At 45.4% G+C, this 25,510-nt stretch overlaps 1 protein-coding gene across 6 annotated transcripts in view; it reads right to left on the reverse strand.

Annotated features, from left to right (window-relative positions):
• Positions 1-20,741, reverse strand: part of REPS1 (RALBP1 associated Eps domain containing 1) — an 80,235-nt gene extending 59,494 nt beyond the window's left edge. For all 6 annotated transcript variants that reach the window (XM_040965498.1, XM_040965501.1, XM_040965500.1 and 3 more), the window contains exon 1: positions 20,527-20,741. In XM_040965498.1, the coding sequence (XP_040821432.1) occupies positions 20,527-20,679 (153 nt within the window). In that variant the 5' untranslated portion in view covers positions 20,680-20,741. The remainder of the gene's footprint in view (positions 1-20,526) is intronic.
• Positions 20,742-25,510: the final 4,769 nt, after the last annotated feature.

A 25,510-nucleotide genomic window follows, 5' to 3' on the forward strand; every position in this document is an offset into this window, starting at 1 on the left:
CCTGAGTAGAACAATGGTGAAAATTCTACCAGGACACTACCCCGAAAGGCGGCGGCAGGTTACAAAGGGTAAGTTGTATGAAGGAGTAACAGCAAAACAGCAGCCAACACTAAAACATTTCAGAGGGTTCCAGTCAACAATTCTGATTAAAAAATTAAAGCAAAGCAAGGTTTTTATTCAACACAGGCCAACCCAACATGCCCAGATCGACTACAGATGCAAACAAGGGCTAAGCTTTTAATGCAAATATTCAACAAGTGAGATCTTGGGGCTACAGCATGATAGCCTAGTGGCTAAACGCTCAGCTTGTACATGTGAGGATCCCACAAGGGTACTGGTTTGTGTCCTGGCTGTTCCACTTCCTATCCAGCTAGCTTCATATCTGTGACCTGGGAAAGCAGCAGAGCATGGTCCAAAGTCTTGGGGCCATGCTCCCATATGGGAGACCTTAAAGAAGCTCCTGGCTGCAGACCAGCTCAACACTGGCCACTGTGACCACATGAGTTCATGTGAGTGAACCAGCAGATGGAAGACCTTCTCTATCTCTCCTCTCTCTGAAACTCTGCCTTTCTTTTTTTTTAAAGATTTATTTTTATTATTTTTTCATTGGAAAGGCGGATATACAGAGAGGAGAGACAGAGAGGAAGATCTTCCGTCCGATGATTCACTCCCCAAGTGAGCGCAACGGGCCGATACTATGCCGATCCGAAGCCAGGAGCCTCTTCTGGGTCTCCCACGCGGGTGCAGGTTCCCAAAGCTTTGGGCTGTCCTCGACTGCTTTCCCAGGCCACAGGCAGGGAGCTGGAAGGGAAGTGGGGCTGCCGGGATTAGAACCGGCGCCCATATGGGATCCCGGGCGTGCAAGGGGAGGACTTTTAACCACTTGCGCCACCGCGCCGGGCCCTGAAACTCTGCCTTTCAAAAAAAAAAAGGAAAAAAAAAAAAAAGCCTGCTTTAAAATTGAGGAAGAAAAGTCTTGTAGAAAAACTAAAATTAAAAATTAAAAATTTATTTAAATAAGTGAAGATTCTGAAGCACTTCGTGGAAAACTTGGAACAGGAAATGCAGCATACCACAGGTTCCTGAAGATAAAGCACAACCAAAACAATGGCTACTAAGAGGTCCATGCGGGTCAGTCAAAGCAAAAGATAACAGATCAACAGCAACTGTCATAGCAAGGTTTTGGGAAAAGCTCTAAGCATTTTGCTTACTTTCTAGAGGACCAAAGAATGGTAATATCTGATGTTTAGGAGACTGCTTTGAGAAACCCAAAGCATTAGCAAAGAAAACAACCAAAAATTCTTCCTAGAGAGTTCTACTCTGGGGCCAGCATTATGACACAGTGGATGTAACCGCCAGCCGCGCTGCAGACAGTCTGGTAGGGCCAGTGAGATTTCCAGCTGTTTCCAATCAGCTTCTTGATAATGTGCTTCGGCCCTTGCGACCCAGAAAGAGGCCCAGTTGGAATTCCTGGCTCCTGGCTTCAAGCCTGGCGAACTGCTTTTTCTCCCGCCTCTTCCTCCTCCTTTCCCTCGCCTACCCAAACTCTCTGATAATCTGCTTTTAAAATAAGGAGGAGAATTAGTTCTCTACTACAGCAATGCTCCTGCTCGTTCCTCATCAACCAAGGGCAATTTTGAAAGTTCCTGATGGGAAATCATTAGGCATCCACCATATAGTTCTGATTTGGTACATTCTAACTTATTTTTTCCTAATCTTGAAGAAAATATTAATCTATTTATTTATCTTAAAGATTTATTTTTATTGGAAAATCATATTTACAGAGGGGAGAGACAAAGATTCTCTATCTGCTGGTTTACTCCCTAAGAGGCTGCAACAGCTGGAACTGCGTCAATCCGAAGCCAAGAGCATTTTCAAGGTCTCCCATCTGAATGCAGGGTCCCAAGGCTTTGGATGGTCCTTGATTGCTTTTCCAGGTCACAAGCAGGGAAGCAGAGGAAAGCAGAGCAGCTAAGATACAAATTGGCACCCATATGGGATCCTGACACAGGCGAGGCAAGGATTTAGCCACTAGACTACTGAGCTGGGCAAAAACAAGGTATTTAAAGAGTACCTATTTTGGATGGCTGGTGCCATGGTACAGGTTAAGACTCCACCTGTTGTGCCAGCATCCCATATGAGTACTGGTTCAAGTCTGGGCTGCTCCACTTCCTATCCAGGACTCTATTAATGCATTTGGGAAAGCAGTGGAAGATGGCCTAACTCCCTGGATCCCTAGGACCCATGTGAGAGACCTGGAAGAAATTCCTGGTTCCTGATTTTGGAACAGCCCAGCCCTGGCCTGGCTACTGAGGCTACCTGGGAAGTAAATCAGTGGATGGAAGATACCTCTTTCTCTCTCTCCATCTCCTTTTCTTGATTCTTAAAACAGCACCTATTTTTTTTCTGTTGATTATGTAAAAAAAAAAAAAAAAAACCACTGCACTACTGCACTGACATGGTTGAATTTCCAAGACTTTCCAATTCTTCAATTCTTCAGAGATAAACAATTAACTGACTACACAAAAGCCTGGAAGACACAAAGAACAACACAATATCAAAAAAAGAAAGATGGTAAGAAAAGACTCAAGGAGAAGTCTCTGAATTTGATGAGTAGATAAAAGTGAAACTTCAGAGATTCCTTGTTAAAAAAAATAGGAATACAAAACTTACATTTACTAGTGCTTAAGGAGAGTAGATAGGGCATGGGTAGTAGAGAAGAAATGTGGGTCATTTGTTATTTTACAGTAGCAGAAGGAAGAAATAGGAAGGCCAATCTTTGTGCAAGGTCAAATGAATAATACCAGAAGCAAACAGGAACACTGTAGAAAGTAACCACGATACAATGCAATTAGTAACTATGACAATTCTGTTTTTGCCATTTGCTAGGCAGAAGTAAGAAACACTAAATTTAGATTCACTCCAGAATCAAGTCTAAGAGAGAAACATAATTTTAGGAAAGTAAAAGTTCTATCTCTGGGAGTTCAAAACTGGGCAGCACATGGAAAACCGAACACTGGTCCATTAAATCAGCATCTTGCTGAAGGCAGGCAGGGATCATCGTAGGCTGTCTGATTTCAAAGGTGTAACGAATGCAGTTTCTCCTGCTTCTGTGAGATGTGCACAAAACATAGCAGGCAGCACAATGTGTAAGCTTGATGTGGCCAGGTCTCGATGACCTGTGCTGGAGAATGTGCGGTCCCTGGGTGACACCCCGTGACAGTGCACCTACACCTCTAAATTGATTTGTAGTCCTGCACTGGCTGCCAGGTGCACTGGAACTCCATACAGAACTTGTGCTTAACTACATCTAGTAAAAGAAAGTGTATGCTACCTTATCAAGATATCCAGATGTCTACTAGTATTTATTTTTGGTTGTCAACAAATTTTAAGGTTCTTCTTTTCTTTAAAAAAGAAACACACACACACACACACACACACACTTCTTGCCCTTCTCTGCCAGAGGAAAAGCAGCACGGAAAAAAAGCATGTGAAAGTAAGGAGGAGGGGAACTGGCAATGCCCATCAGCAAAGCAGCAAATCCGAACCCAGAGAATGCATGTGGTCCATTCCGGTTCTCACTGCCTCCTTCTCCTGTCCAGGATGCTGACCGGGGTGCAGAGATCCTGCACAGCATCAGGTCGCAAGCATCCACAGAGGTCAACTTCATTACCCCCACATTTACCTTCCCTGGGTGAGCAGCCAGAACTGTCATAACCCACCATACCAAGCACAAGCGGAGAGTAACAGATACACACAGCAAACAGCACAGCAAAACTGTTTTCTGAACATCTACCATGTGCTCTTATTGTTCCAAGCATCACAAGGTCATAAATTTTATTCACAATCTGTTTACAACATTGTTGGGATGTAAATACATGAGAGCTACAGCGAAGCAATAGTATAAATAAGCAACAGCAATGCAGGGCAAAACAGACACAAAAGGTTGGGCTAGAGGCAAAGAAAGTCCCAAGAGCGAGTGGGAATTTTCAGATCAGGATTTCCAAAACCTGTTTTCTGAAAAAGGGGGAGTAAGCATGGATGCCAGGAGAGAATACTGCAAAGAGTAGAAACATAATAGGAACCGATAAAGAACAGACAGGCTGCAAGAGAAACAGAAAACAGATCTGCCCTGCGGGAACACCAAGCTGAGATGTGAGGCTGAGCAGTGTTTAGGGCTGAGGAGGCCTGACTGCCCAGTTCTGCCATGCTCTCCCTGTCACCACCAAGTTCCTTCCAACTTTGAAAAGCAATGTAGTGATTATACAAGAAAAATATAGTGAAAACTGGTCAAAAGTTTAAGTTAGACAACATTTTGAAATCAGGAATACACAAACTTTTTCAATCTGACTTTCCTTCGCCTCCATTTCCTGCTTCTCTGGGCCTATCTCCCTCTGACGCTTAGGGCAGTGGCCTCGGTCCTTCTGCTCCCTTACTTCTACCATTCAACAAATCCACCCTGCCTCGTTCATTTCTATGGCAGACTGTCACCTAAATGCTAAAAATACCATGGAACTCTCTCTCTCACTTCTTTTTTTTTTTAAGATTTGGTTTTTTTGTGAAGTCAGATTTACAGAGAGGAAGATCTTCCATCCACTGGTTCATTCCCCAAGTGGCTGCAAAGGCCAGAGCTGAGCCAATCTGGAGCCAGGAGCTTCTTTCAGTCTCCCATGCAGGTGCAGAGTTCCAAGGCTGTGGGCCATCCTCTACTGATTTCCCAGGCCACAAATGAGGAGCTGAATGGGAAGTGGAGCAGCCGAGACACAAACTGGCGCCCACATGGGATCCCGGCACATGCAGGGCAAAGACTTTAGCCAACACGCCATCATGCCGGGCCTCTCTCCCAAATTTTTATCCTCTGTGGAGATAAGCAGCCCTTCACAAAAGTCAAAGAAATAAATTTTACCTAGATGTGCTAAGGGAGACCTTGATTAATTTTATATTAGTAAAAGTATTTGTAATTAATGTTGTAAACAATATCCCTTTAAATAAAATTATTACTTTTCTTAGCAAACTACTCAAACAAATCAGCATCTAAACAAAAGCCAATTTTACCATTTGTCTCCAAGTGTTCCAAGACAAGCTAGAGCAAGATCAAGTGGCAAGGACATATTACCGGTGTCTGTCTACGGCCATGCCACCCTGAACATGCCCGATCTCATCTCATCTCAGAAGCTAAGCAGGGTCGGGCCTGGTAAGTACTTTGATGGGAGGGTGTATTACCAGCATTAGATACTAACAGAACTCAACAGCACAGGGAGGCACAAGCAGATGCTAACAATGCTACCTTATCCAGATGAGAGCCCTCAACACGGTTTGTGTTAGGTGATTTTAAGGAAGAAATTTTCTTGAAAGTTTCTATTATTTTTATTGGAAAGACAGAGTTACAGAGAGAAGGAAAGAGAGAAAAAAAGAGACCTTCCATCCACTGGTTCATTCTGAATGGCTCCAACGACTGACGCTGTTCAAAACTAGAACTTTCTCTGGGTCTCCCATGTGGGTGCAGCAACCCAAGGACTTAAGTCAACCTCTGCTACTTTCTTAGGTCATAACAGCGAGCCGGATTAGCAGTGGAGCAGCCGAGACTTGAACTGGCACCCATACCCCTCCCCCTGCAGATGATTTTAAAGACACATAGAAGGCAGAGACATGATTCAGAAATAGAAGTAAGTATTAATCACAAGATATTTAGGAAACAGAGAATGGCTAAGAATAGGTAACCTTACATCCCAGCCTGATCACTTACTTATTATCTTAATAACTCTTAGAGAAATTACTTATCCTTTCTATATCATTTTAAAAACATGGATAATAAACTGTACCCACATCACTTACTTGAGAATGAAATGAATGAATAAACTCATAAAGAGCTATGAACAATGCTGGGCAAACAGCAGGCACCACAACAGCATTAATTATTACTGCTATTTGGATTTACAGGCAATACATAATAAGGTTAGTGCAAGCAAACATTTTTGGAACAAAAGGAAACAAATCTATGTCCATTCATTCAACACTCTATATTCACTACTATTCACAAGCCTGGGATCTAGTTATGGACAGACACAGTGACCTTTCCTAGATCCTTGGCACTAACAGAAAACATTAGGCTTTCCAGAAGGCAGAAACCCTGTCTCCTCTACTCATGTCCGCATAACTGGTGCCCCTGGGGCACAGGATATGCTTAAAACTGCTTGTTCAGTGAATGCAGGACACAATTATAGAGTATTAAATAGAAAAAAAAATTCTGATTACAAGAAGAATGGGAAATTAAACAATCACCCCTGAATAAAAGAGCAATGCTACAGGGTACTAACCCCCAGGAAGCTGTCCACAAACCTTTTAGCTCTTGGCTGCATCTTCCCATTAACGAGATAAGGAACAACACCTGGCAAGTATACTCTAAGGGTTAAATAAAAGCCCCTGTAAAATGGGAATCACAAAGATGCAATGAGATGTTGACGTCAAGGAAGAGACTCAACGTCATAGCTCCAACACTCACCCTTCAGCCAGAAGATGCAATTCTCAGGTGCCCATGGGTTTACTAGACACATGGAAATACTTCACACATCAGACATTAAATGTGTCAATGTTCTTTGGGCCTAACATGTAAGTTGCCTGTCATGTTTAACATCCAAGATTCACCTCTTGGTGGCTGGACTAATTTCAGGTAAAGAGACAATCACTCTATTTCCACATCTACCATACCTTACAATTTCTGAGATAAGTTCTGGGGTCATAGCAAGAATACAAATCTAAATTATCTATTCCAAAATATAATTTCTTGTGAACTCTGACAGGATAGTTGAAATATGATGATGTTACAACTGAGGCCCTCATTTTTGGTGAATCGCTTCGTTCAGGCCCCTGACCCCCTACCCCGACAGAGTCTGCCAAGCCTCAACAGCCTCCTAAGCTTTCACATGCCCTCCCACCCCTGCTGTCCACGTGGGGTGATGTGCAGGTCAGTCAACACCCCTCAAATCCAGCTCACTAGTACCCTACAGAAACAGCCCTGTCTCTTTGCTTCTTCATTTCTCTCCAGTCTCAAAACCTTTGAATCACCCTTTAATTTGGGTCTTTTTAGTGGTAACCTTCAGAATTGTCAAATTAAGTAAAAGGGCAAAAAAAAAAGGCATTACTGGTGGGATCTAAAGTTTATAGCAACATTAAGTTCATGCAAACACACACACACACACACACACACACACACAGCCTAAAGCTAGGTTTGTAGAAGGATACTTTTTGCTATTATCACAGTCAAAATCCTACAAATCAGAGGTTTTTGTCATGGAGAGCAGAGCTGCCATACATTCGACCACCTTCCAATAATCACGCACAATGCTAGATATGTACATGTTACTTCGGTTTGATGAAACAAAAATCTCAGGATCGGTGCCCAGTGTTGATGGGTCAGTGGCTAAATTCTTGCCCTGTACATGCCGGGATCCCATATGTTGGCTGCTCTATTTCCTATCCAGCTCCCTGCTTGTAGCCTGACAGCAGTCGAAGATAGCTTGGGACCCTACACCTGCATGGGAGACCTAGGGTGGGAAAGAGGGGACCTCCTGGCTGCTGTTTCGGGTCAGCTCAGCTCCTGCCATTACAACCACTTAGAGTGCACCACTGGACAGAAGACCTTTCTCTCTGCCTCTCCTTCTCCCTGTACATCTGTCTTTCCAATAAAAATAAGTAAAGTTTTAAAAATAAAGTAATAATTAAAAAGGAAAATTTCAGGATTGGTATCATCTTCAGTCTACAGATGAAGTGCAGTCTCTCCCTTGGGGTAAGCAGTTAACAAGCACCGAGCTGAGATGCCAATCTAGAACTGTCACATTCCAAAGTCTTATGCTATTTTGATTAACCTCAAAGCTTACTGATGCAGAAAATTACAAAAGAGTCATAATTAAATACTTTTCTTTGGAAAATAATAAAATGCTCTAGAAGAAAAACATGAATTCTTCTAAATGAACTATTAATGACATAAATGGCATGTAAGTAAACACTCTATTTGGTCAAACCTCTGATCCTTCTAGTAACAAATGAGACACCAAGAGAAACAAGTTTAACACTACTAGTTTCCAGATAATTTAAGATATAGATGTCAAAGGGATATAAACGTTTCCTGTTGTAAATTTAGTCATTTATTTGTTTGAAAAATAGACAGATCTTCCGTCTCTAAGTCTGCTCTACCTCAAAGTTTAACAGCTGAGAACTGGGATTCCAAATGCCCGACTCCCCCAGGTCTCCCACCTAGAGGCGGAATCCAAGCACTAGGGGTATTACCTCTTATCTCCCGGGGTGTGCATTAGCAGGGAGCTAGAACGGGAAAGGGAACCACAGAGTGGGGGTGACTCTGACAAGGGAGGTGGGCACCCCATAGAGTATCTTTTTAACTCCTCCACATCTAGCATTTCATAAAACCTGTGGGCAAAAGGAAGCAATAATCACTCTTAGATTAGAACTCTACAAAGCCACTTTTTGTCCAAGAAGGCATACCAACAGAGAGGACTGAGTCCAAAATCTAGCTCTTTGGGCAAACCAAGACTGAATAGGGCATTTTTAAAAATACAAAGACATCAAATTAGTCCTTCTAATAAATATTAGAAGATTTTAGCTCAGAAAAAGCCACGGTATTCACAGTAATTATATCAGTGGAAGAAAGTAACTCAAAATAGTCACATATTTTGAAATTATTTTTCCTTCGAAATAATTATTGTTGGGCCCAACTCTTTCAAACTCAGATTATTTGGAAGTGTCATTTTGTAATTTCTCACAAAATTAAGATATCCAGGCTACAGGTATACAAAACCAGGGCACCAATCAGATCACTGTCAGTCAACTTTATACCACACATATAGCATAAAGTAAATAAACACATGTAAAGCCTTCACAGAAGCAGTGTCAGACAGGGTGATTTCATTCTTACATGTCACAGAAATCTACTGAAATACAGTGCGTCCTCTATCTACAGAGCCTGTCAGGTGCACCACCTTTCAAAACCCAAGCCACCCAACCAAATGCCAGACTACAGAAAACTATGTTGAGGCTTTATAATTAAAATTACATGTGGGACCCAGTGTAGTAGCCTAATGCCTATAGCCCTTACCTTGAACAAGCCTGGATCCCATTATGGGTTCAGGTTTTAATCCTGGCATCCCCGCGTCCCATCCAGCTCCCTGTTTGCGGCCTGAGAAAGCAGTTGAGGACAGCCCAAAGCTTTGGGACCCTGCACCCATGTGGGAGACCGGGAGGAAGCTCCTGGCTCCTGGATTTAGATTGGCTCAGCACCAGGCCTCGTGGCCAATTGGGGAGTGAATCATAGGACAGGAGAGCTTCCTCTCTGTCTCTCCTCTTCTCCATATATCTAACTTTGCAATAAAAATAAATAAATAAATCTTTTTAAAAATTCATTTCTTGGGCCTGGCGGTGTGGTCTAGTGGCTAAAGTCCTCTCCTTGAATGCGCCGGGATCTCATATGGGTGCCAGTTCTAATCCTGGCAGCTACACTTCCCATCCAGCTCCTTGCCTGTGGCCTGGGAAGGCAGTCAAGGACGTCCCAATGCTTTGGGATCCTGCATCCCTGTGGGAGACCTGGAGGAAGCTCCTGGCTCTTGGCTCAGGATGTGCACAGCATCGGCCATTGCGCTCACTTGGGGAGTGACTCATCGGATGTAAGATCTTCCTATCTCTCCTCCTCTCTGTATATCTGACTTTGTAATAAAAATAAATAAATCTTTTTTAAAAAATTCACCTGAGTTATAACTCATGTACTATAAAATTCACTGGTCGTAAGTGTACATTTTTTTGAGTTTTAAGATGCTTGTACACCATCACAATAGCCTAATTTTACTTTCCCAGCATCCCAGATGTTTTCCTCCAACTATTTCTCTTGCCCTGTCCTCAGGCAATCACGGTCTGCTTTATTCCATGATACGCCTTTTCTGAAAGCATTTCATAAAATCCAACCAGACAGTATGTCTACTGTCAGCATTTTTATACGTTCCTCTGTGCTACAGCATCTACCTGTAAATGTCCTCCAACCAGAGGCTGTATCGTATTTATTCAATCATCACTGCATGGACACTTGGATTGTCTTCTGATTTTTCACTCTTGTGAATACTTTGTAAAAGGAACTCTTACACATAATTCATTGCTTGCACATGTATGTTTAGTTCTCCTGGCTACATTCTTTAGAACTACTGCTTTCTACAACTGCTTGGACCTTTGGACCCCCATGTGTGAGACCCAGAAGAAGCTCCCAGCTACAGGTTTTATTCTGGACAAGCCCCAGCCATTACAGCCACTTGAGGAGTGAACCAGAGGACCTCTCTCATCTTTCTGTAACTCTTTCAAATAAGTAAATTAAATCTTACAGAAAAAAAAAAAAATTTTGTGGGACCAGTGCAGTGGCACAGCCAGCTAGGCCTCACCTGTAATGCTGGCATCCCTTATATGGATGCTGGTTCAAGTCCTGGTTGCTCCACTTCAGATCCAGCTCCCTGCTCATGGCCTAGGAAAGCAACAGAGGATGGTCCTAGTCCTTCGGCCTCTATACCCAGGTGAGAGACCAGAGAAGACTCCTGGCTCTTGGCTTCAGATCAGCCCAGCTCTGGCCACTGAGGTCATTTGGGGAACAAACCAGAGGATGGAAAATACTTTTCTCTCTGTCCCCTCTGTAGTTCTACCTTTCCAATAATTTTTTTTTTCAAAATTAAAAAAATTTAAAAATTTATAGGGCAAATTGCCTACTTTGTTCTTTTTTGGAAATTGTTTTGGCTAGTCTAGGTCCTTCAGTTTCCTTAAAAATTGTACAATTTCTACAGAAAAATCATATTGGGATTATGACAGATTTTGTTAAGCCTATCAATGAATTTGCAAAGAATTACCATCTTAACAACATTCAATCTTCCGATCTATGAACACAGACCAACTTTTCTTTCATTTAAATCTTCCTTGATGTTTTACAGTACAAAATCTTGCTGCTTCTTTTGTTAAAATTATTTGTACATGTTTCAGATATTATTATGGATACACCTTTTTTGCACTACCGCATTCTATTACCACAACACTGTTAATCTGGTCCTAATTTATAGAGGAAAAAAAGTTATTATGACAGAGCATTCTACTCGGTTCCCAACACACTAAATATTCATGCCTACTTGCCTCTGTCCCAGTCAATGTTCCTTCCTCCCATTTGGTAGAAATGGGGGAACAGCCTTTTTCCTGCCAAAGGCCTCTCACTGGCAGGTTAGGTCTTGACCATTCTTTGCTTCTTCCAGGACGTTTTCCAGCCTTACCAAACCTACCAATCAAAATCAAGCTACAGTATTCCTTACATTCAAAAAACCAACATCATCTACATTCTCATATACTTTCGGTTTCTATCCCATATGTATTCCCTTTCAAAGGCAAACTTCTTCAAAATATCTATGACACAGCCTTTTTCTAGTTCCTTTATCAATTATTCCTCAAGCCATTAAAGTCTGTTATCCATCTTTATCAGTCCATAAAACAGGCTTATGTAAACTACCACTAACTTTTAGGCCACTAAATCTAAAGGCCATATTTCTGCTCACATCTTCGCAGCCTCACAGACTCAGCACAGTGGACTTTCCTTGAAATACATAAACGGGTATCCCTGACATGCTTAACCTTCCCATCTCCCTGCAACCTTCTCAGCCTCCCACCCAGACTTACCAGTCGACCACACAGAAATGACTGCAGAATTCAGTAGCATTGCAGTTCTAGTCACACCTTCTCTCCTCTTCAGTCTTCTTTACTGATTTCATCCATTGTCAGTACCAAAATACACTGACAATCTTCAAACTGAAATCTCTAAGCCAAACAGAAGTTCTCAGGTTTGTAAATCCTCCCTGGTGGAGGCCTGCTTGAAACCCTCACAGGCTTCTGATAGAAAAGAGGGAGGTCCTGAATTCACTAACACCATTCCACCAAAAACAAACAACATCCAACAGCGGCAACTTCTCCGGGATCTTTCTTCTGTAAGTTACCCATCCAATCCACTATCATGCCTTCCAATTCCTACCACCTAGAAGATCTCAAATATGTCTACTCTCCATTCTACTGGTACCTAGCTAAGCTAGGCCACTGCAGTCAGTCTGGACTCTCTACATTCTCAGCCAACCAGTTTCCACTTGCTCCAGCATCCCCCCTGCTTACACAGTAGTCAGAGCAATCCTTAAAAGGTCAGTCAGACCCTGCTGCTCCCCTCAATGCAAACTCAGTGTTTTTCCATTGAAATCCACAATACACACTGTATACAAGGCCTCAAGGTTTTCTCTTTCTGCCTCACTCTCCTCATGTCCATTATGCCCTAGCTTTTCACTTCCATAAACACATTAAACTCGTTACAGCTCCAGGCCCTTCACTTATATGTGTAACATCTCATTCTCCCTATCCAGCCCCCGCCCACGCAGTCTGAGAGGCCCCTGTTCCGCCCAAGTAAGTCCCCACTGCCTCCTCACCCAACTGCTCTCTGCTGCTGCACACCCCTCCTCCCGTTTCTTTAACATTAGCACAATATAATCTAAGAAGACAAGGAAAACAACTGATCGTTCATCACAACATAAATGGGAATACTTAAAAATGAGATCAACAGATGCATACTTTGGTGCAAAATAATTGAAATTCACAGTTTCTTTGATAACATGCATGAAACATTCCATGATCTTTCTAAAGCTCCGTTCTACCCTGAATATAAAAGTAGCCAAAGAAATTCTCACTGAAAATGTGTCAAATGGACTTTAAAAAGATATAAGGGGCAGGTGTTTGGCTTAGTAGTTAAGAAACCTATATTGCGGATCAGAGTGCTCAGGCTCAGTACCTGTGTGTAGCTCCTGAATTCAGCTTTCTGGGAAGCAGGCAATGATGGCACAAGCAACGCAGCTCCTGCCATCCCCACAGGAGACCCACTCGTGTCTTCAGGCAGGCTCCTCCCCAGCCCCAGAGGCTGGGAGCATTTAGCCAGAGAGCCAGTCGATGAGAACTCTTGTGTGTGCACTCTTATTTAACTACTTATTTATTTGAAAGGCAGATCTCACATAGAGAGGAAGGCAGCAGTTCACTCCCCAAATGGCCACAACAGAACTGAACTGATCCGAAGCCAGGAACCAGGACCTTGTTGTGTACAGGAACCAGGTCTCCTACGTTGTGTACAGCAGAGAGCTGAACTGGAAGCAGAACACTGGGACATGAACCAGTGCCCATACAGGGTGCTGGTATCAAAGGCAGAATATCAGCTTGTTACACCACCATGCTGGCCTCCTCTCAAAAATATTTTTTAAAGGTATGCAAGGATGTTCAACTTTTCAGAAGTTAGTATGTTTTTTTCCCAAAAGTTACCTTAACACTCTATATTCATTTTTTTAAAGATTTTATTCATTTGAAAGGCAGAGTTGGAGAGAGGGAAAGACAAAGATTCTTCATAGAGAAACAGAGCTCCTCCATCCGCTGATTCATTCCCCTAATCACAGGAACTCAAACCAGTGCTCATATGGGATGCCAGGATCACGGGTGGCAACTTCACCTGCTACATTACAGCGCTGGCCCCTGCTGTGCTCTTCTTAAAAAATTTCTCCGTGTAGAGAACCGTAAGATGAGGTAGACTGGGGAAGGCTGGCAACCTCAGAACACATACACAATTTTATTTCAGAATATATATCTGGAGACTGGGTGTGTACCAGTCTCAAAAAAAAAAAAAATCAACAACCCAAGAGATAAACTCGTCTTTATTATTTAACAAGATAAACCTCAAATTTCAACATAGAATCAATTCTTGAAATTCAATGGAAAGAGATGTTTTTATTTTTAAAAAGCCCAAGTCCTTTCATATGTGCAAATTAGTAGTCCCTCAAGTTTCTTACACGTACATTAAACAGGAGAAAGGAACAAAGATGCTCTTCTTACAGCAAAAGCTATAGAATACCCAACACCAATGAAGGGAATCTTAAGCAAGCCAAATCTGAGCACACTTCAGGTCCTCACTGAATGCACACCTTGAAGACATCAAGCACCTCCCACTGAACAGCCTTTGATCAATTTCTCCTCTTCAAATCCCTGCATCCAAACAGCGGAGCAAATGAATCACAAGCCAGTGTGCTACCTTCTTAGAGGTGTGGCCAGACAGGTGGCTGCTCCTACTCAATGATACTCCCACTGAGTCCGAATCACTCAAATCCCCACGCTGGCTGCTGCTTCTGCAGCAGAGACCTCTAATGATCTGTCCCAGGTTTCCATGCTAGCTCCAATCACAACTGCATCTTGTTGCTGAGCCCAGGGCTCCTCATACCAGCTTCTTGCGAGGCTCACCACGAGCTCCTGGGATCCTCCAACTCTGAGCTAATGTCAAGATGGAAAGGAGAGGGGGAGAAAAGACCAAAACTAGCATGATCTGAAATTGGAAGGTCAAGAAACTAGTGCATGACACCGCAACAACTTCTTTCACAGAGTGTACGGGTTTTGGTTTTGTTTTTTAAAACTATTTAATTTGGAAAGGCAGATTTACAGAGAAGGAAAGACACAAAAATCTATCTGTTGAGTTATTCCCCAAATAACTGCCAACAGCCTGAGCTGAGCCGATTCGAAGCCAGAATTCAGGATTCAGGAGCTTCCTCCTGGTCTCTCACATGGGAGCAGGTTCCCAAGGCTTTGGGCCTTCCTCTACTGCCTTCCCAGGCCACAGGCAGGGAGGGGAAGTGGAGCAGATGGGATTAGAACCAGTGCATATATGGGATGCTGATGCTTGCAAGATGAGGACTTAGCCAATTGAGCCATTGGGCCAGGCTCAAAGAATGTATGTTTTTCAACTATGTGTAGAAATAGTCAATTAAGCTAAGCTATTATTTATAATCTCTTATAACCATTTCATTTATTCAGAAATTATAAATGAAAAACACCACAGTAAAATAATCATTTCATTTCTAAGTTTGTAACTTTCAGTGCCTAAGAGAGGCTCTGCTTCCTATTTGTAAACCTACCAACTAACAGATCTAGTCACTGAAAAAGCCTCAGGAGAAAACCAAAAGACGTGTCCTTTTAGCTTCCCCCCAGTGAAGTTATGTATGTTACTCAAAGACACACTGTTCTAAACAAATGATCTAGAGATTTTCAGCTTCATTAACAGGGCACACTTGTTACAAATTTCAATGAAAGAACAGCTAGTACTAGCACCTTTTATCAAGCTAGTTGGCATTCAAAATCTGTACAAGTTTTAAGATATTCCCCAAAACAGAGGTTTAAAAGTGAAAGCTAAGAAAATACAGTGATCAGTGTGGTAAATCATGTAACTTCCCCAACTTTTAAAAATTAAACTGCTAACCCAAAAGTTGATTTTTAAGCCATAACACCGGACAATTTCTTGCTCAGCAGATGGCAAAACTCCTCATGATTAAATCCCATGAAACCATATTTTACTTCCCCATTCCCAAACTACGTGGCATGAAGCATAATTTTACAAAGTGTTAACTCCTCCCTTTGTATGCTGACACACTGCCTTCAAAGGCAAGCCCTTAAACCCAAGGTAATTTTGACTCTGCTTCCAAAGCAAGTATAATTTACCTTACGATGTTCAACAGTTGTGGTGAGCTGTAATTGCGACTGTGCGTACCTACAATCACCCACAACAATCCCTACAAAGGGCCTGGGCTTCAGACCTCCTCACACATTAAACTTTTTATAATGAAAAGGAGAAAAGTGCACATATGATTCAAAATCAAATTATACGAACTCCTCACTCTTCCCAAGAGCAATGGGCAAACCAAAATCTAACTGAACTTTCTGCTGACCTTGCACCCCAACCACGTGGGCAGTAACCAACACAAAGGGCTGGGCCCAGGGAAGGAATATAAGCAAGACATGCACTAATTATAAGCTTGTTATTTAACTTCACTGCCTATCAAGTTCCTAGTTCATAAACTACAGTAACACCCAAGGCTCCAATGAGCTCTTGCATGAAAACGATTTGCTTGGTAAAACATAATAGGCACTCAATAAATGCCAGCTTCTTCCTCCTTCAGGCCCCGGCCCTCTGTTCTTTGTTCTCCGGATGAGTCAGCCCTCACTCTCCCGACTTTCATTAACAAATGCTGAGAACTCATCCATGCACCAAGGCCCTGCCGTGGATGTGCATGCTCATGGATGTCCCAGGACACTCAACTGAGCAAGAGAGAGGCAGATAACTCCACTAGCTCCGCTTTTCAAATATAAAAAAAAAAAAATCTTTTAAAAGCTCAGGTCTGCTTTCTGCTCTTTTTCTAATTGACAGTGTGCTCCACTGTCTCCCACCCAAGTCATGTGGACACGTGGGCCAATTAGCAGTTCATCTCCCTAATCTCTTTCTCTCTAGCCTCATTTTCTGGCCCTCTGCTTTCACCAAGAGCTGGTGAGGATTGCTCAAGCTCGGCCTGACAGACCCTGGAGCCCTGTGCTCTTGTTCAGGGGGCTGCCACGCGCCCCAGAGGAAGTTCCCCTACAGCCTGACCTCTACCCACTAGGTGCCCACAGAACTTCTCCCTTCCCCTACTCTTCATGACAACTAGAACTGTCTTTAGACATTGCCACATCTCCCAAGGGTCCAAAACCCCCTTTCCCAAGGTTCTCCTCACCCCATGTCTGAATACACTGGCCCAGTTCCTCACTGCTGTCTATCTGCAATACACAAACAACCCCAAACCAGGTCTCCGGCTTCTTCCCTCCACCTCCTGCAGCCCTGACAAAGGCCGCTTGAAGCGCTGCTTTCATGAGTCATGTCTCCTAAATCTATGACTCCCTTTCGCCTTCACAGCTAGTTCAAGGCCCTCCTCAAAGCCTAAATAATCCAGCTTCAACTAAACATTACTCCATAAGGCACTTCCCAGGGCGACTGCAGCTGCCCCTCAGCCACACACCAGCCCCTTCCTCGCTGTTCTGCTGCCCTCACCCTCCTTCACCTGCCCACTCCAGATGGCTGCAAGAGCTTCCTGCCTTAGCCTCTGACATCCAAAGTCCAGAAAGTTCAGGGGGTCTCCACTCCCTGTGGAGATGTGCAACCTTCGGTCTAGCCTTCAGTCTAGCCTGAGATGGCTTCTTCCTGCTTTGCTAGCCCCAGTACACTGCAACCTCAGCAAAGCATCTTGTCCTGGAAAGGCTCCTGCTTCCCACTTCTGGTCCTGTGTCTCTCTCCTTCCTCCCCAGTTCCTAGTCCATCTCTCAAAGCCGCCTTGCCCGAGCACACTTCCCTGTGCTCCTGCACCGCTGTCCCCTGCTGTGAGTGCTCATTCTCCACCTGCTGTCACGCGTGACTCGTCCCAGAACTAACAAAACCTCTCAGGATTTCTTATTCTACCGCCCTGCAATGCCTCCCCTAGGCCAAGGAGAAAACAGCATTGTTTGTGACTTGCCCCAAATGCTGCCCGCTTAGAAATCAATGGAGGACTGTGTTCAGACCATCCCAAATTCCCTTACGGGAATTAAGCCCAAATTCCCCTTCTTTCTCGTATTTCCATGCCCGAGGCCAATTTTTAAGTAAGTTGCCTTCCAGAGAATCCAGCCTGCTACTTAGGACAGGTTGCACATCTCCTTTAGGGATACGCTTGAGGCCAGGGCTGTTTTGGAGTCCAGAGTTTTCTGGATTTTCGAGTATTCACAGTCACATAGTACCTTGGGGATGGGACTCAAGCCTAAACACAAAATCCGTCTATGTTAAAATATACCCATATTTAATATCTTCAAGGTAATTGTATAAAATATTTTTAATAAGTTTCTGTTGTAGGGTGTGGGATTCTCCCACGTGGCTTCATTTTGAAACATTTTCAAGTCCAGGTTTTTGGGGTTTTTTTTGTTTGTTTGTTTGTTTTTAAGATTTATTTTTATTATTTTTTCATTGCAAAGGCGGATATACAGAGAGGAGAGACAGAGAGGAAGATCTTCCATCCGATGATTCACTCCCCAAGTGAGCGCAACGGGTCGATACTATGCCGATCCGAAGCCAGGAGCCTCTTCTGGGTCTCCCACGCGGGTACAGGGTCCCAAAGCTTTGGGCCGTCCTCGACTGTTTTCCCAGGCCACAAGCAGGGAGCTGGAAGGGAAGCAGGACTGCCGGGATTAGAACCGGTGCCCATATGGGATCCCGGGCGTGCAAGGCGAGGACCTTTAACCACTTGCGCCACCGCGCCAGGCCCTGTTTTTTTTTTTTTTTTTTTAAGATTTGTTTTTATAGGAAAAAATTTCCAGAGAGAAGATGAGAAAGATCTTCCACCCGCTGGTTCACTCCTCAAGTAGCCACAATGGAGGGAGCTGTGCCTATCCGAAGCCAGGAGCTTCTTCCAGGTCTCCCACGTGGGTGCAGGGATCCAAGACTTTAGGCTGTCCTCCACTGCTTTCCCAGGCCACAAGCAGGGAGCTGGATGGGAAGTGGAGAAGCTGGGAAGAGGGCGCTGGTGTGTGCAGGTGGATAAGCTCATTGAGCCACAGCGCCAGGCCCCCAAGCTCAGATTTCTAAATTAGAAACATTCAACCCAGGGGCCAGCATTGTGTTGTAATAGATCAAACCTTCACCTGGGACAGCAGCGCAGCTTTCTAAGCAGGTGCCAGTGTGTGCTGACTGCTCCATTTCTGATCCAGTTACAGCCTGGGACAGGCATCCTACTTCCGCCTGGCCTAGCCAGGGCAGACGCAGCTGTCTGGGAAGTGAACCAGCAGACTAAGGACCTTTCTCTGTTTCTCCCTCTCTGTGATTCTGCCTTTCAAATAAATCAAATCTTAAAAAAGCCCTGGAACAATCCTGCTTCTGCTGACCTCATATTTGTAACTGATGCCTGAATAGTTATACTCTATGTAAGAGGACAACAAATTTACTTTTCGTTATTAATCAAGTGAAACATACTAACAACTTGGATTGGACTAAACATACTTAAGGTAAAGATTGTTTCAATTTATCCTGTGGGGCCTAACACCTTCATTTAACAACACAGAAGGTGAGAAGCAGGTTTATGTATCTCAGCTGTCTCACCCCAAAGACAAAAACCCAAACAACCGGGCGGCTCCCTGCTAATGCTGCCCTGACGTGGACCCAGCTTGTGCTGTTTGCACAGAAGACCAGAAGCACCGCGGACCGTGTTCTGGCCAGACCTCTCTCTCCAAGTCCTCCTCCACAGCCCAGGACCACCATCATCACTCCTGAGCAGGGGTCAGCAAACTCTTTTGAGAGTCTCTGGGCTAAGCACGGTATCGCATTTTTAATGGATCGTAAAAAGAAAAACAAAGACAGGCACATTATGTGGCCAGCAGAGCCTGACATATTTACACTTTGTCTCCCAACAAGAGCAGGCAACCGGGACTCCTTGTCTCTCATTGCTGTAGAAGACACCCAACTTCTTTGCCCAAGGTTTAAAAAAAAAAAAAAAAAGCAATACAAACCAAACCAGGTTATGCAGAGAGAACTCAAAGCAACTTGACCATGGCTTGTATGCTTGTGTGCACAGTTAACTTCCACAAGACTGGTCCATCTGTAGACATTTTCATACGTCACGGAATTTTTGATTAGCTGGAACTCGACTCCTAGTCTACAGGTGAAATACCTGGGCCTGAAGAAGCAATGTGCAGGACCCCAAGTCGCACTGCTGGTTAACGAACGGCAGCAGAGCAGAACACCCACGCCCCACTTTACACCCAGGCACTGGCTTTAAGTTCTGGGGACCTGGAGACCCGACTGGGATCAATAGAAAGATAAAGGCTTAAAATATATATATATATATTCCTGCTATGTTTTGCACCAGAGGCTATATGAATCATTAAACACAGCAACATCAATGCTGGCCGCTTACACTAGATAAGAACTTCTAGGAAGCCTTCTGTTTACAATAGAGATAATGACAAGGCTGGAAGCTTGCTCCTCCAAGGCCACAGATTGGGGCAAACAGGCAAGTCTGATTTCCAGGTGTTTCAAACTTCTCCCAACCCATTTCCACAAGTTCCCCAAATGGTGACAAATGTGCATAAAAAAAAAAAAACACTAATTCCCATCAGCCACACGTCCCATAAATACAAATCATCTAGTATCCACATGCCAACTATTATAAGTTCAAATTCCTTAATTTCCCTAACAATCCAGTCCCCCAGTCAAAAACAAAAAGCACCCCTTCTGTTTCTTCGATTCCTAAATGCTTAAACCTCAACTCTACCGGGTCCTCTCGGTGAACTGAAGAATGAAAACCTTGAACCTATGGTGGGTAACTTTAGCAGCTTGTAGGACCCGAAGAACTGAGCACACTCCAGGACCTGCGATTCAAGCCCATTAACCAACCAGCCAGGAGCCTTGCCCTGAAGTTGCTCTCCCAGGGTTGAAAACACAGATCCTCGAGGGGTTTTTTTCAGCCCTCCACCCTCCCTCCGCAGGAGTTTCGTCCTCTAGCAGCGACCCCTTCCCCCCTCGTCCGGGGCCGCTCGGGCACCTGCGGCCCCCCAGCCCGCGGCTCCGGAGCCCGAGGGAAGCTGCCTCCGGCCGGAGGCCCCGGGACGCGGCATTACCTGGAGGACCACGTCGTTGGGGAGCTGCGCGGCCCGGAACAGCTCGAGCACCCGCCCGTTGACCACCACCTTCTTGGTGCTCTCAATGTCGCAGTAGGAGAAGAGATCCGAGTAGTATTTCTGCTCCGCATCGCTCAGCGTTAAGCCTTCCATCTTCGCCTCCGGTTCGCGGCCGCCCCGCCCCGCATGCAACAGCCGGGGCCCAGCCCCGCGAGCCAGGGCCGGCGGGGGCTGCGCGTGGCCCGGCCTGCTCGGCGCCCCCCGAGGCCGCCCGGAGCCCCGGCCTCCCGCGCGCCGGCTGCGCCCGAGCCTCCCCGGGCCCGGAGCTGGGCGAGCAGCGGCGGGGACGGGAGCCCGGCTGGGCCCCGGCTGCAGGCAAGGAGGCGGGGGCCGCGGCGGCGCGAGGTACCGGCCGACTCCGTCTCCGCCCCCGCCGCGGGTTCGAGTCTCCCCGGCTCCCCGCCGCTTCCTTTTCCCTCCCTTCCCCTCCCTCCGAGACTTCCCGCCTCGGCTTCCCCTTCCGTCCACGCCCCCCACCCACCCCGACCGCCTCGGAGCGGCAGCACTTCCCGGAAAGTTGTGGGGGTGGACGGGTCTAAAGTTTCGGGGGCTCGGGGCTCAGCGTGGCCGCCGCTCCGCCTCCCTGCGCCGCCATTTACTGCGCCCCGGCCCGCACCGACACTGACAGCGGCGGCCGCGCGCCAGACCCGGATGTGAGGCCGGGAGGAGAGAGCGCGAGAGGGAGAGAGCAACACCCACCGGGCGGCTCGGCCGCTCCCGGGAGAGGGCGCCGCAGCGCCCCCTGGCGGCGGGAGCCGGGCCGGGCCGACCGCGCCACGGGCCACCTGGGCCCCGGAAGCTTCTAGCACCAAGCGTGCCATAAATATTCCATGGCAAGGCGGGGGAGCGCTGTGGAGGTAATGACTTCGGGATCAGTTTGCACCTTTTTGTATCTGACCAGAGGGCAGTGGACACCCGTCTTGTACCCAGGCTCTAACCCAGAGGTGCAAACACACACACACTCCAAACTAGGTTTCCCTAGGAGATGAAGGGACGAGTTCTTGTGCAGTCCGAGCCAAGGTGTCCCCTGTAGGCCCGTATACCGGGTTGGGCCCTCTCACCTGAACACCAACCAGGGCGATGAGCTGTTTTCCTCTTAACCTGTCTTGTGAGGGATTCAGAAAGCTCTCTGGAGAGCCCATCTCGACGTGTGTAAAACAAGGCACAGCAAAAGGTTGCAAGGAAGCAGATTAGAAGTTTATGCGAAGATACTTTTTTTTAAAAAATGCACACATAGCTGTGTTGTGATAATGCCTTTTCCGTGAACTTTCCTGTACTTAGAAGACAGGAGAAAGTTCCAGGACAGCAGCTCAAGTACAGTAATGCCAGAAAAGCAGTGGCAACCCAAAGGTTTTTTGTAGCACTTTGGCAGCCCAACTTGCCCTGTCTTCTCTGGAGACAAAAATCTTAACTTTCCGGATGCTGTGGATAGCCACTGTGGATGCCAGCTAGTGTAAATATTACTTCATTTCACTCCAGGCCTACAGATAGGCAGCTATGGACACATGGACACAGTGTTATCTTTTTCTTTTTAAAGAAAAGATGGAAGATTATGGGCTTGTAAAATCTGTCCCAGCTTGATGCATAATATTTTGCAGAGATAACCTTAATTGTTTGCTAAAGTACAAGCTCCCAGTTGGTGAGCATTCCCCACGGCCCCAGCAGGATGGCCCATGCACCTGCCAGAAGGGATCAGAGGCAGAGGGTCTGTCCAGCAGGACAACAGACTTGCGATTGGCTCATTTCCACATCTTCTCTGCTACCCTTCCAGGCCCTGAACTGCTTTCCTGTCGCTGTGTCCCACACACCTGTGCATGGCGAATACTGCCCCCACCTCCATGTGTGGGTAGGTCCCTGTTACATCATCCTTAGAGTGGCCTTCCCTCAGCAACTGCTCTAAAATACTCCTGCCGCGTTCTGTTCCCATCTGTGAATTATTTTTTCTATGTGACAATTTCACTACTTGCCATTAAAGTAGATCTGTTTCTATGTTGAATAGATAATGATTTCTGAATGCCTACCACATCGGAGGCACTGTCCTGAAATGGTACACTAATTATCACAGAATCACAGCCCTGTGAGTACTTGTGGGGGTGGGGAGAGCAGGCTAGGAAACTGAAGCCAAAACGGGGTAAATAGTTTGTCATTTGGGTTGTTATTAAGTATCTGAATCTAAGATTCAAAACTGAGACTGGACCAACCCTAACCTTCAGGTTCTCTCTCTATCCCGATATGTGGTTTACATATTTAAAAATGATGCTTCAAGCATCTTGTGCCAGGGGAAAACATCTTATCCTGAGGAAGCATACAGTTTAGGGACCTTGTTGTCAGCTAAGTGTGTCCTGCTAGTGCCCTCAAGCCTTCGTGCCTTGTCCTTCCTGCCAGCCTTGCTGATGGCTGGCAGTGAATTGACTAACCTGTCTGTCACAGGACGTTGGGAGGAACTCTGCCCATCAGGCTTTCCTAACATGACAGGCTGTGCAACAGCAGGATTCCTCTCGCTGACACCCAAGGCCAAGCCACAGAGAAGCTGTCACGAGCCCTACACATCCTACCCTGGGCTCAGAGATGTGTTACAGTGACAGGGCTTAGGGCACCAAGATCAGAATCATCATGAGATCATCTCCCACGCCTCCCCCTGCCACCCGTACTGCTGCCTTGAAAAGATGGAGATGAGAAATGAAAGTCGGCCAGCGCAGAAGTGCACTCGCTCCCTTCTGTGGTAAAAACCACGATAACTGTGGGGGTTGAGCCCTGTGGTTCCCACATGACACAACTTCCACCTTGCAGCCGTGCCCACTGTCAGAGGACAGAAAGCATTGGAAGCCCGACAGAGAAGCACCACCTTTTGAGCCACAGCCTAGGTAAATGGGGTGATTTGTGAAAGAAGCAAGAAGGTCAGGTCTCGTCTAAAAACTTACTAAGCAGCAGCCAAATGGGTCCTACTGGTGCCCCCGCTGCCTGTGCCCACTGCCCTGTTTCCAGGTTGGCGGATGGCTGTGCTGACTTCGGGGAAACGCCAGGTCTGTGTTACAGCCTGCGGCTCACATGCTCTTCCGTGGCAGCAGAAGCTTGGAAAGATGGAGGAGTCTGCAAGAAGGGCAGTCTGCCTTCACAGCCCTGCCTGGAAGCTTACTCGGTGGGCTAGTGACGGAAGATGTAAAGGTTCCACGAGTGAGTAAGCTTGTTCTCTGTTTCCATCACTTCAACTGATATTTCTGGGTATAAAGGGAAAGAGATACAATAGCACACAGACCCTTGGTGCTCAAGTCTAGTTTCTTTCCTATAACTTTCCAGACATTCCCATTTTTAACAGTGACATCATGAGAAGGCTATTTCGAAACAGCTGGTCTACATTATGCAGCTATAGATTCAAAGCCTCTGGCTTTCAGGTAAGATCAAACAGTTGATGACTGCCAGCAAGAACACGAGCAGTGCTTAAAGAACTGGCAGCTCTAAAAAAAAAAAAAAAAGAACTGGCAGCTCAAATTTAGTTTTTAGGATATATTGCATACATTGAAGCCCACTGTTCTGCTAACCAGTTTATGAGTTTGACATATGCACATGCTCACACAACCATCGCCAAAGTCAACATGCATGGCCATGCCATGACCCGAGGATGCCTCCATGGTGCCCCTTGGTACTCAGCGTCAGTCACCCTTGCCCTCTGGCAGCTACAGATTCATTTTCTGTTTCTGTTCTTTTGCCTTCTCTGACACCTCAGATAAGAGGAATCGTGTAGTATATGGTATAATGCATTTAAGAATCTTATGTGTCCCTGTTACTGTCAATAGTTGATTTTTTAAAATCAGTGAGTTATATTCTTTTGTATGGATTGTTGCAGTTTTTGTCCAGTTGTGTGAATAATTACAGAATTCTATCAGATCATCAGTGGAAAGACATTTGGATTGCTCCCAGTTTGAGGTGATGATTTAAAATACATCTAGGAGGGCCCAGGGAGGTGGCCTAGTGGCTAAATTCCTTGCCTTGAATGCACCAGGATCCCAGCAGCTCCACTTCCCATCCAGCTCCCTGCTTGTGGCCTGGGAAAGCAGTCAAAGACGGCCCAATCCTTTGGGACCCTGCACCCATGTGGGAGACCTGGAGGAAATTCCTGGCTCCTGGCTTTGGATCAGTGCAGCACTGGCGGTTGCAGTCACTTGGGGAGTGAACCTTCAGTTGGAAGATCTTCCTCTCTGTCTCTCCTCCTCTCTGTATATCTGACTTTGTAATAAAAATGAATAAATCTTAAAATAAAATAAAATATCTAGGAGTAAAAGTTAGGAGGTCAGTGGTAAGTGTATGTTTAACTTTATGAGAAACTGAAACTGTCTTCCAAAGTGTCTATCTCATTTTTCATTTTCACAAGTGGCCTGTTAGAATCTTTTTAAAGGTTTGTTTATTTATTTATGTATTTATTTATTTGGAAAGTCAGATGTACAGGGAGAAGGAGAGAAAGAAAGAAAGAACTTCCATGTGTTGGTTTGCTCCCCAAGTGACTTCCACAGCCAGAGCTGTGCTGATCCAAAGCCAGGAGTCAGGAGCTTCTTCTGGATTTCCCACACAGGTGCAGGATCCCAAGGCTTTGTGCCGTCCTCTGCTGCTTTTCCAGGCCACAAGCAGGGAGCTGGATGGGAAGCGGAGCAGCCAAGGCATGAACCAACACCCATATGGGATCCCAGTGCTTGAAGGGGAGAGGATTAGCCAATTGAGCCATTGTGCTGGACCCGATGTGACCCCCATCTTAATTATTTTTACTACATTATGAATGATCTCAATGTCATTCTTGCCCACATATTGTGGCATTTCACTGTGATTTATGTCTGCATTTTCCTGTTGAAAAAGGTATTGAGCATCTTTTAACAGTTTTAAATTTCACGTATTCACTTATTTGAGTGAAAGAGTACACAAAAGTCACAGAGCA

This window comes from Ochotona curzoniae, unplaced genomic scaffold (genome assembly GCF_017591425.1).
Source record: "Ochotona curzoniae isolate NIBS_2020 unplaced genomic scaffold, NIBS_Ocur_1.0 scaffold_3890, whole genome shotgun sequence".
NCBI lineage: Eukaryota > Metazoa > Chordata > Mammalia > Lagomorpha > Ochotonidae > Ochotona > Ochotona curzoniae.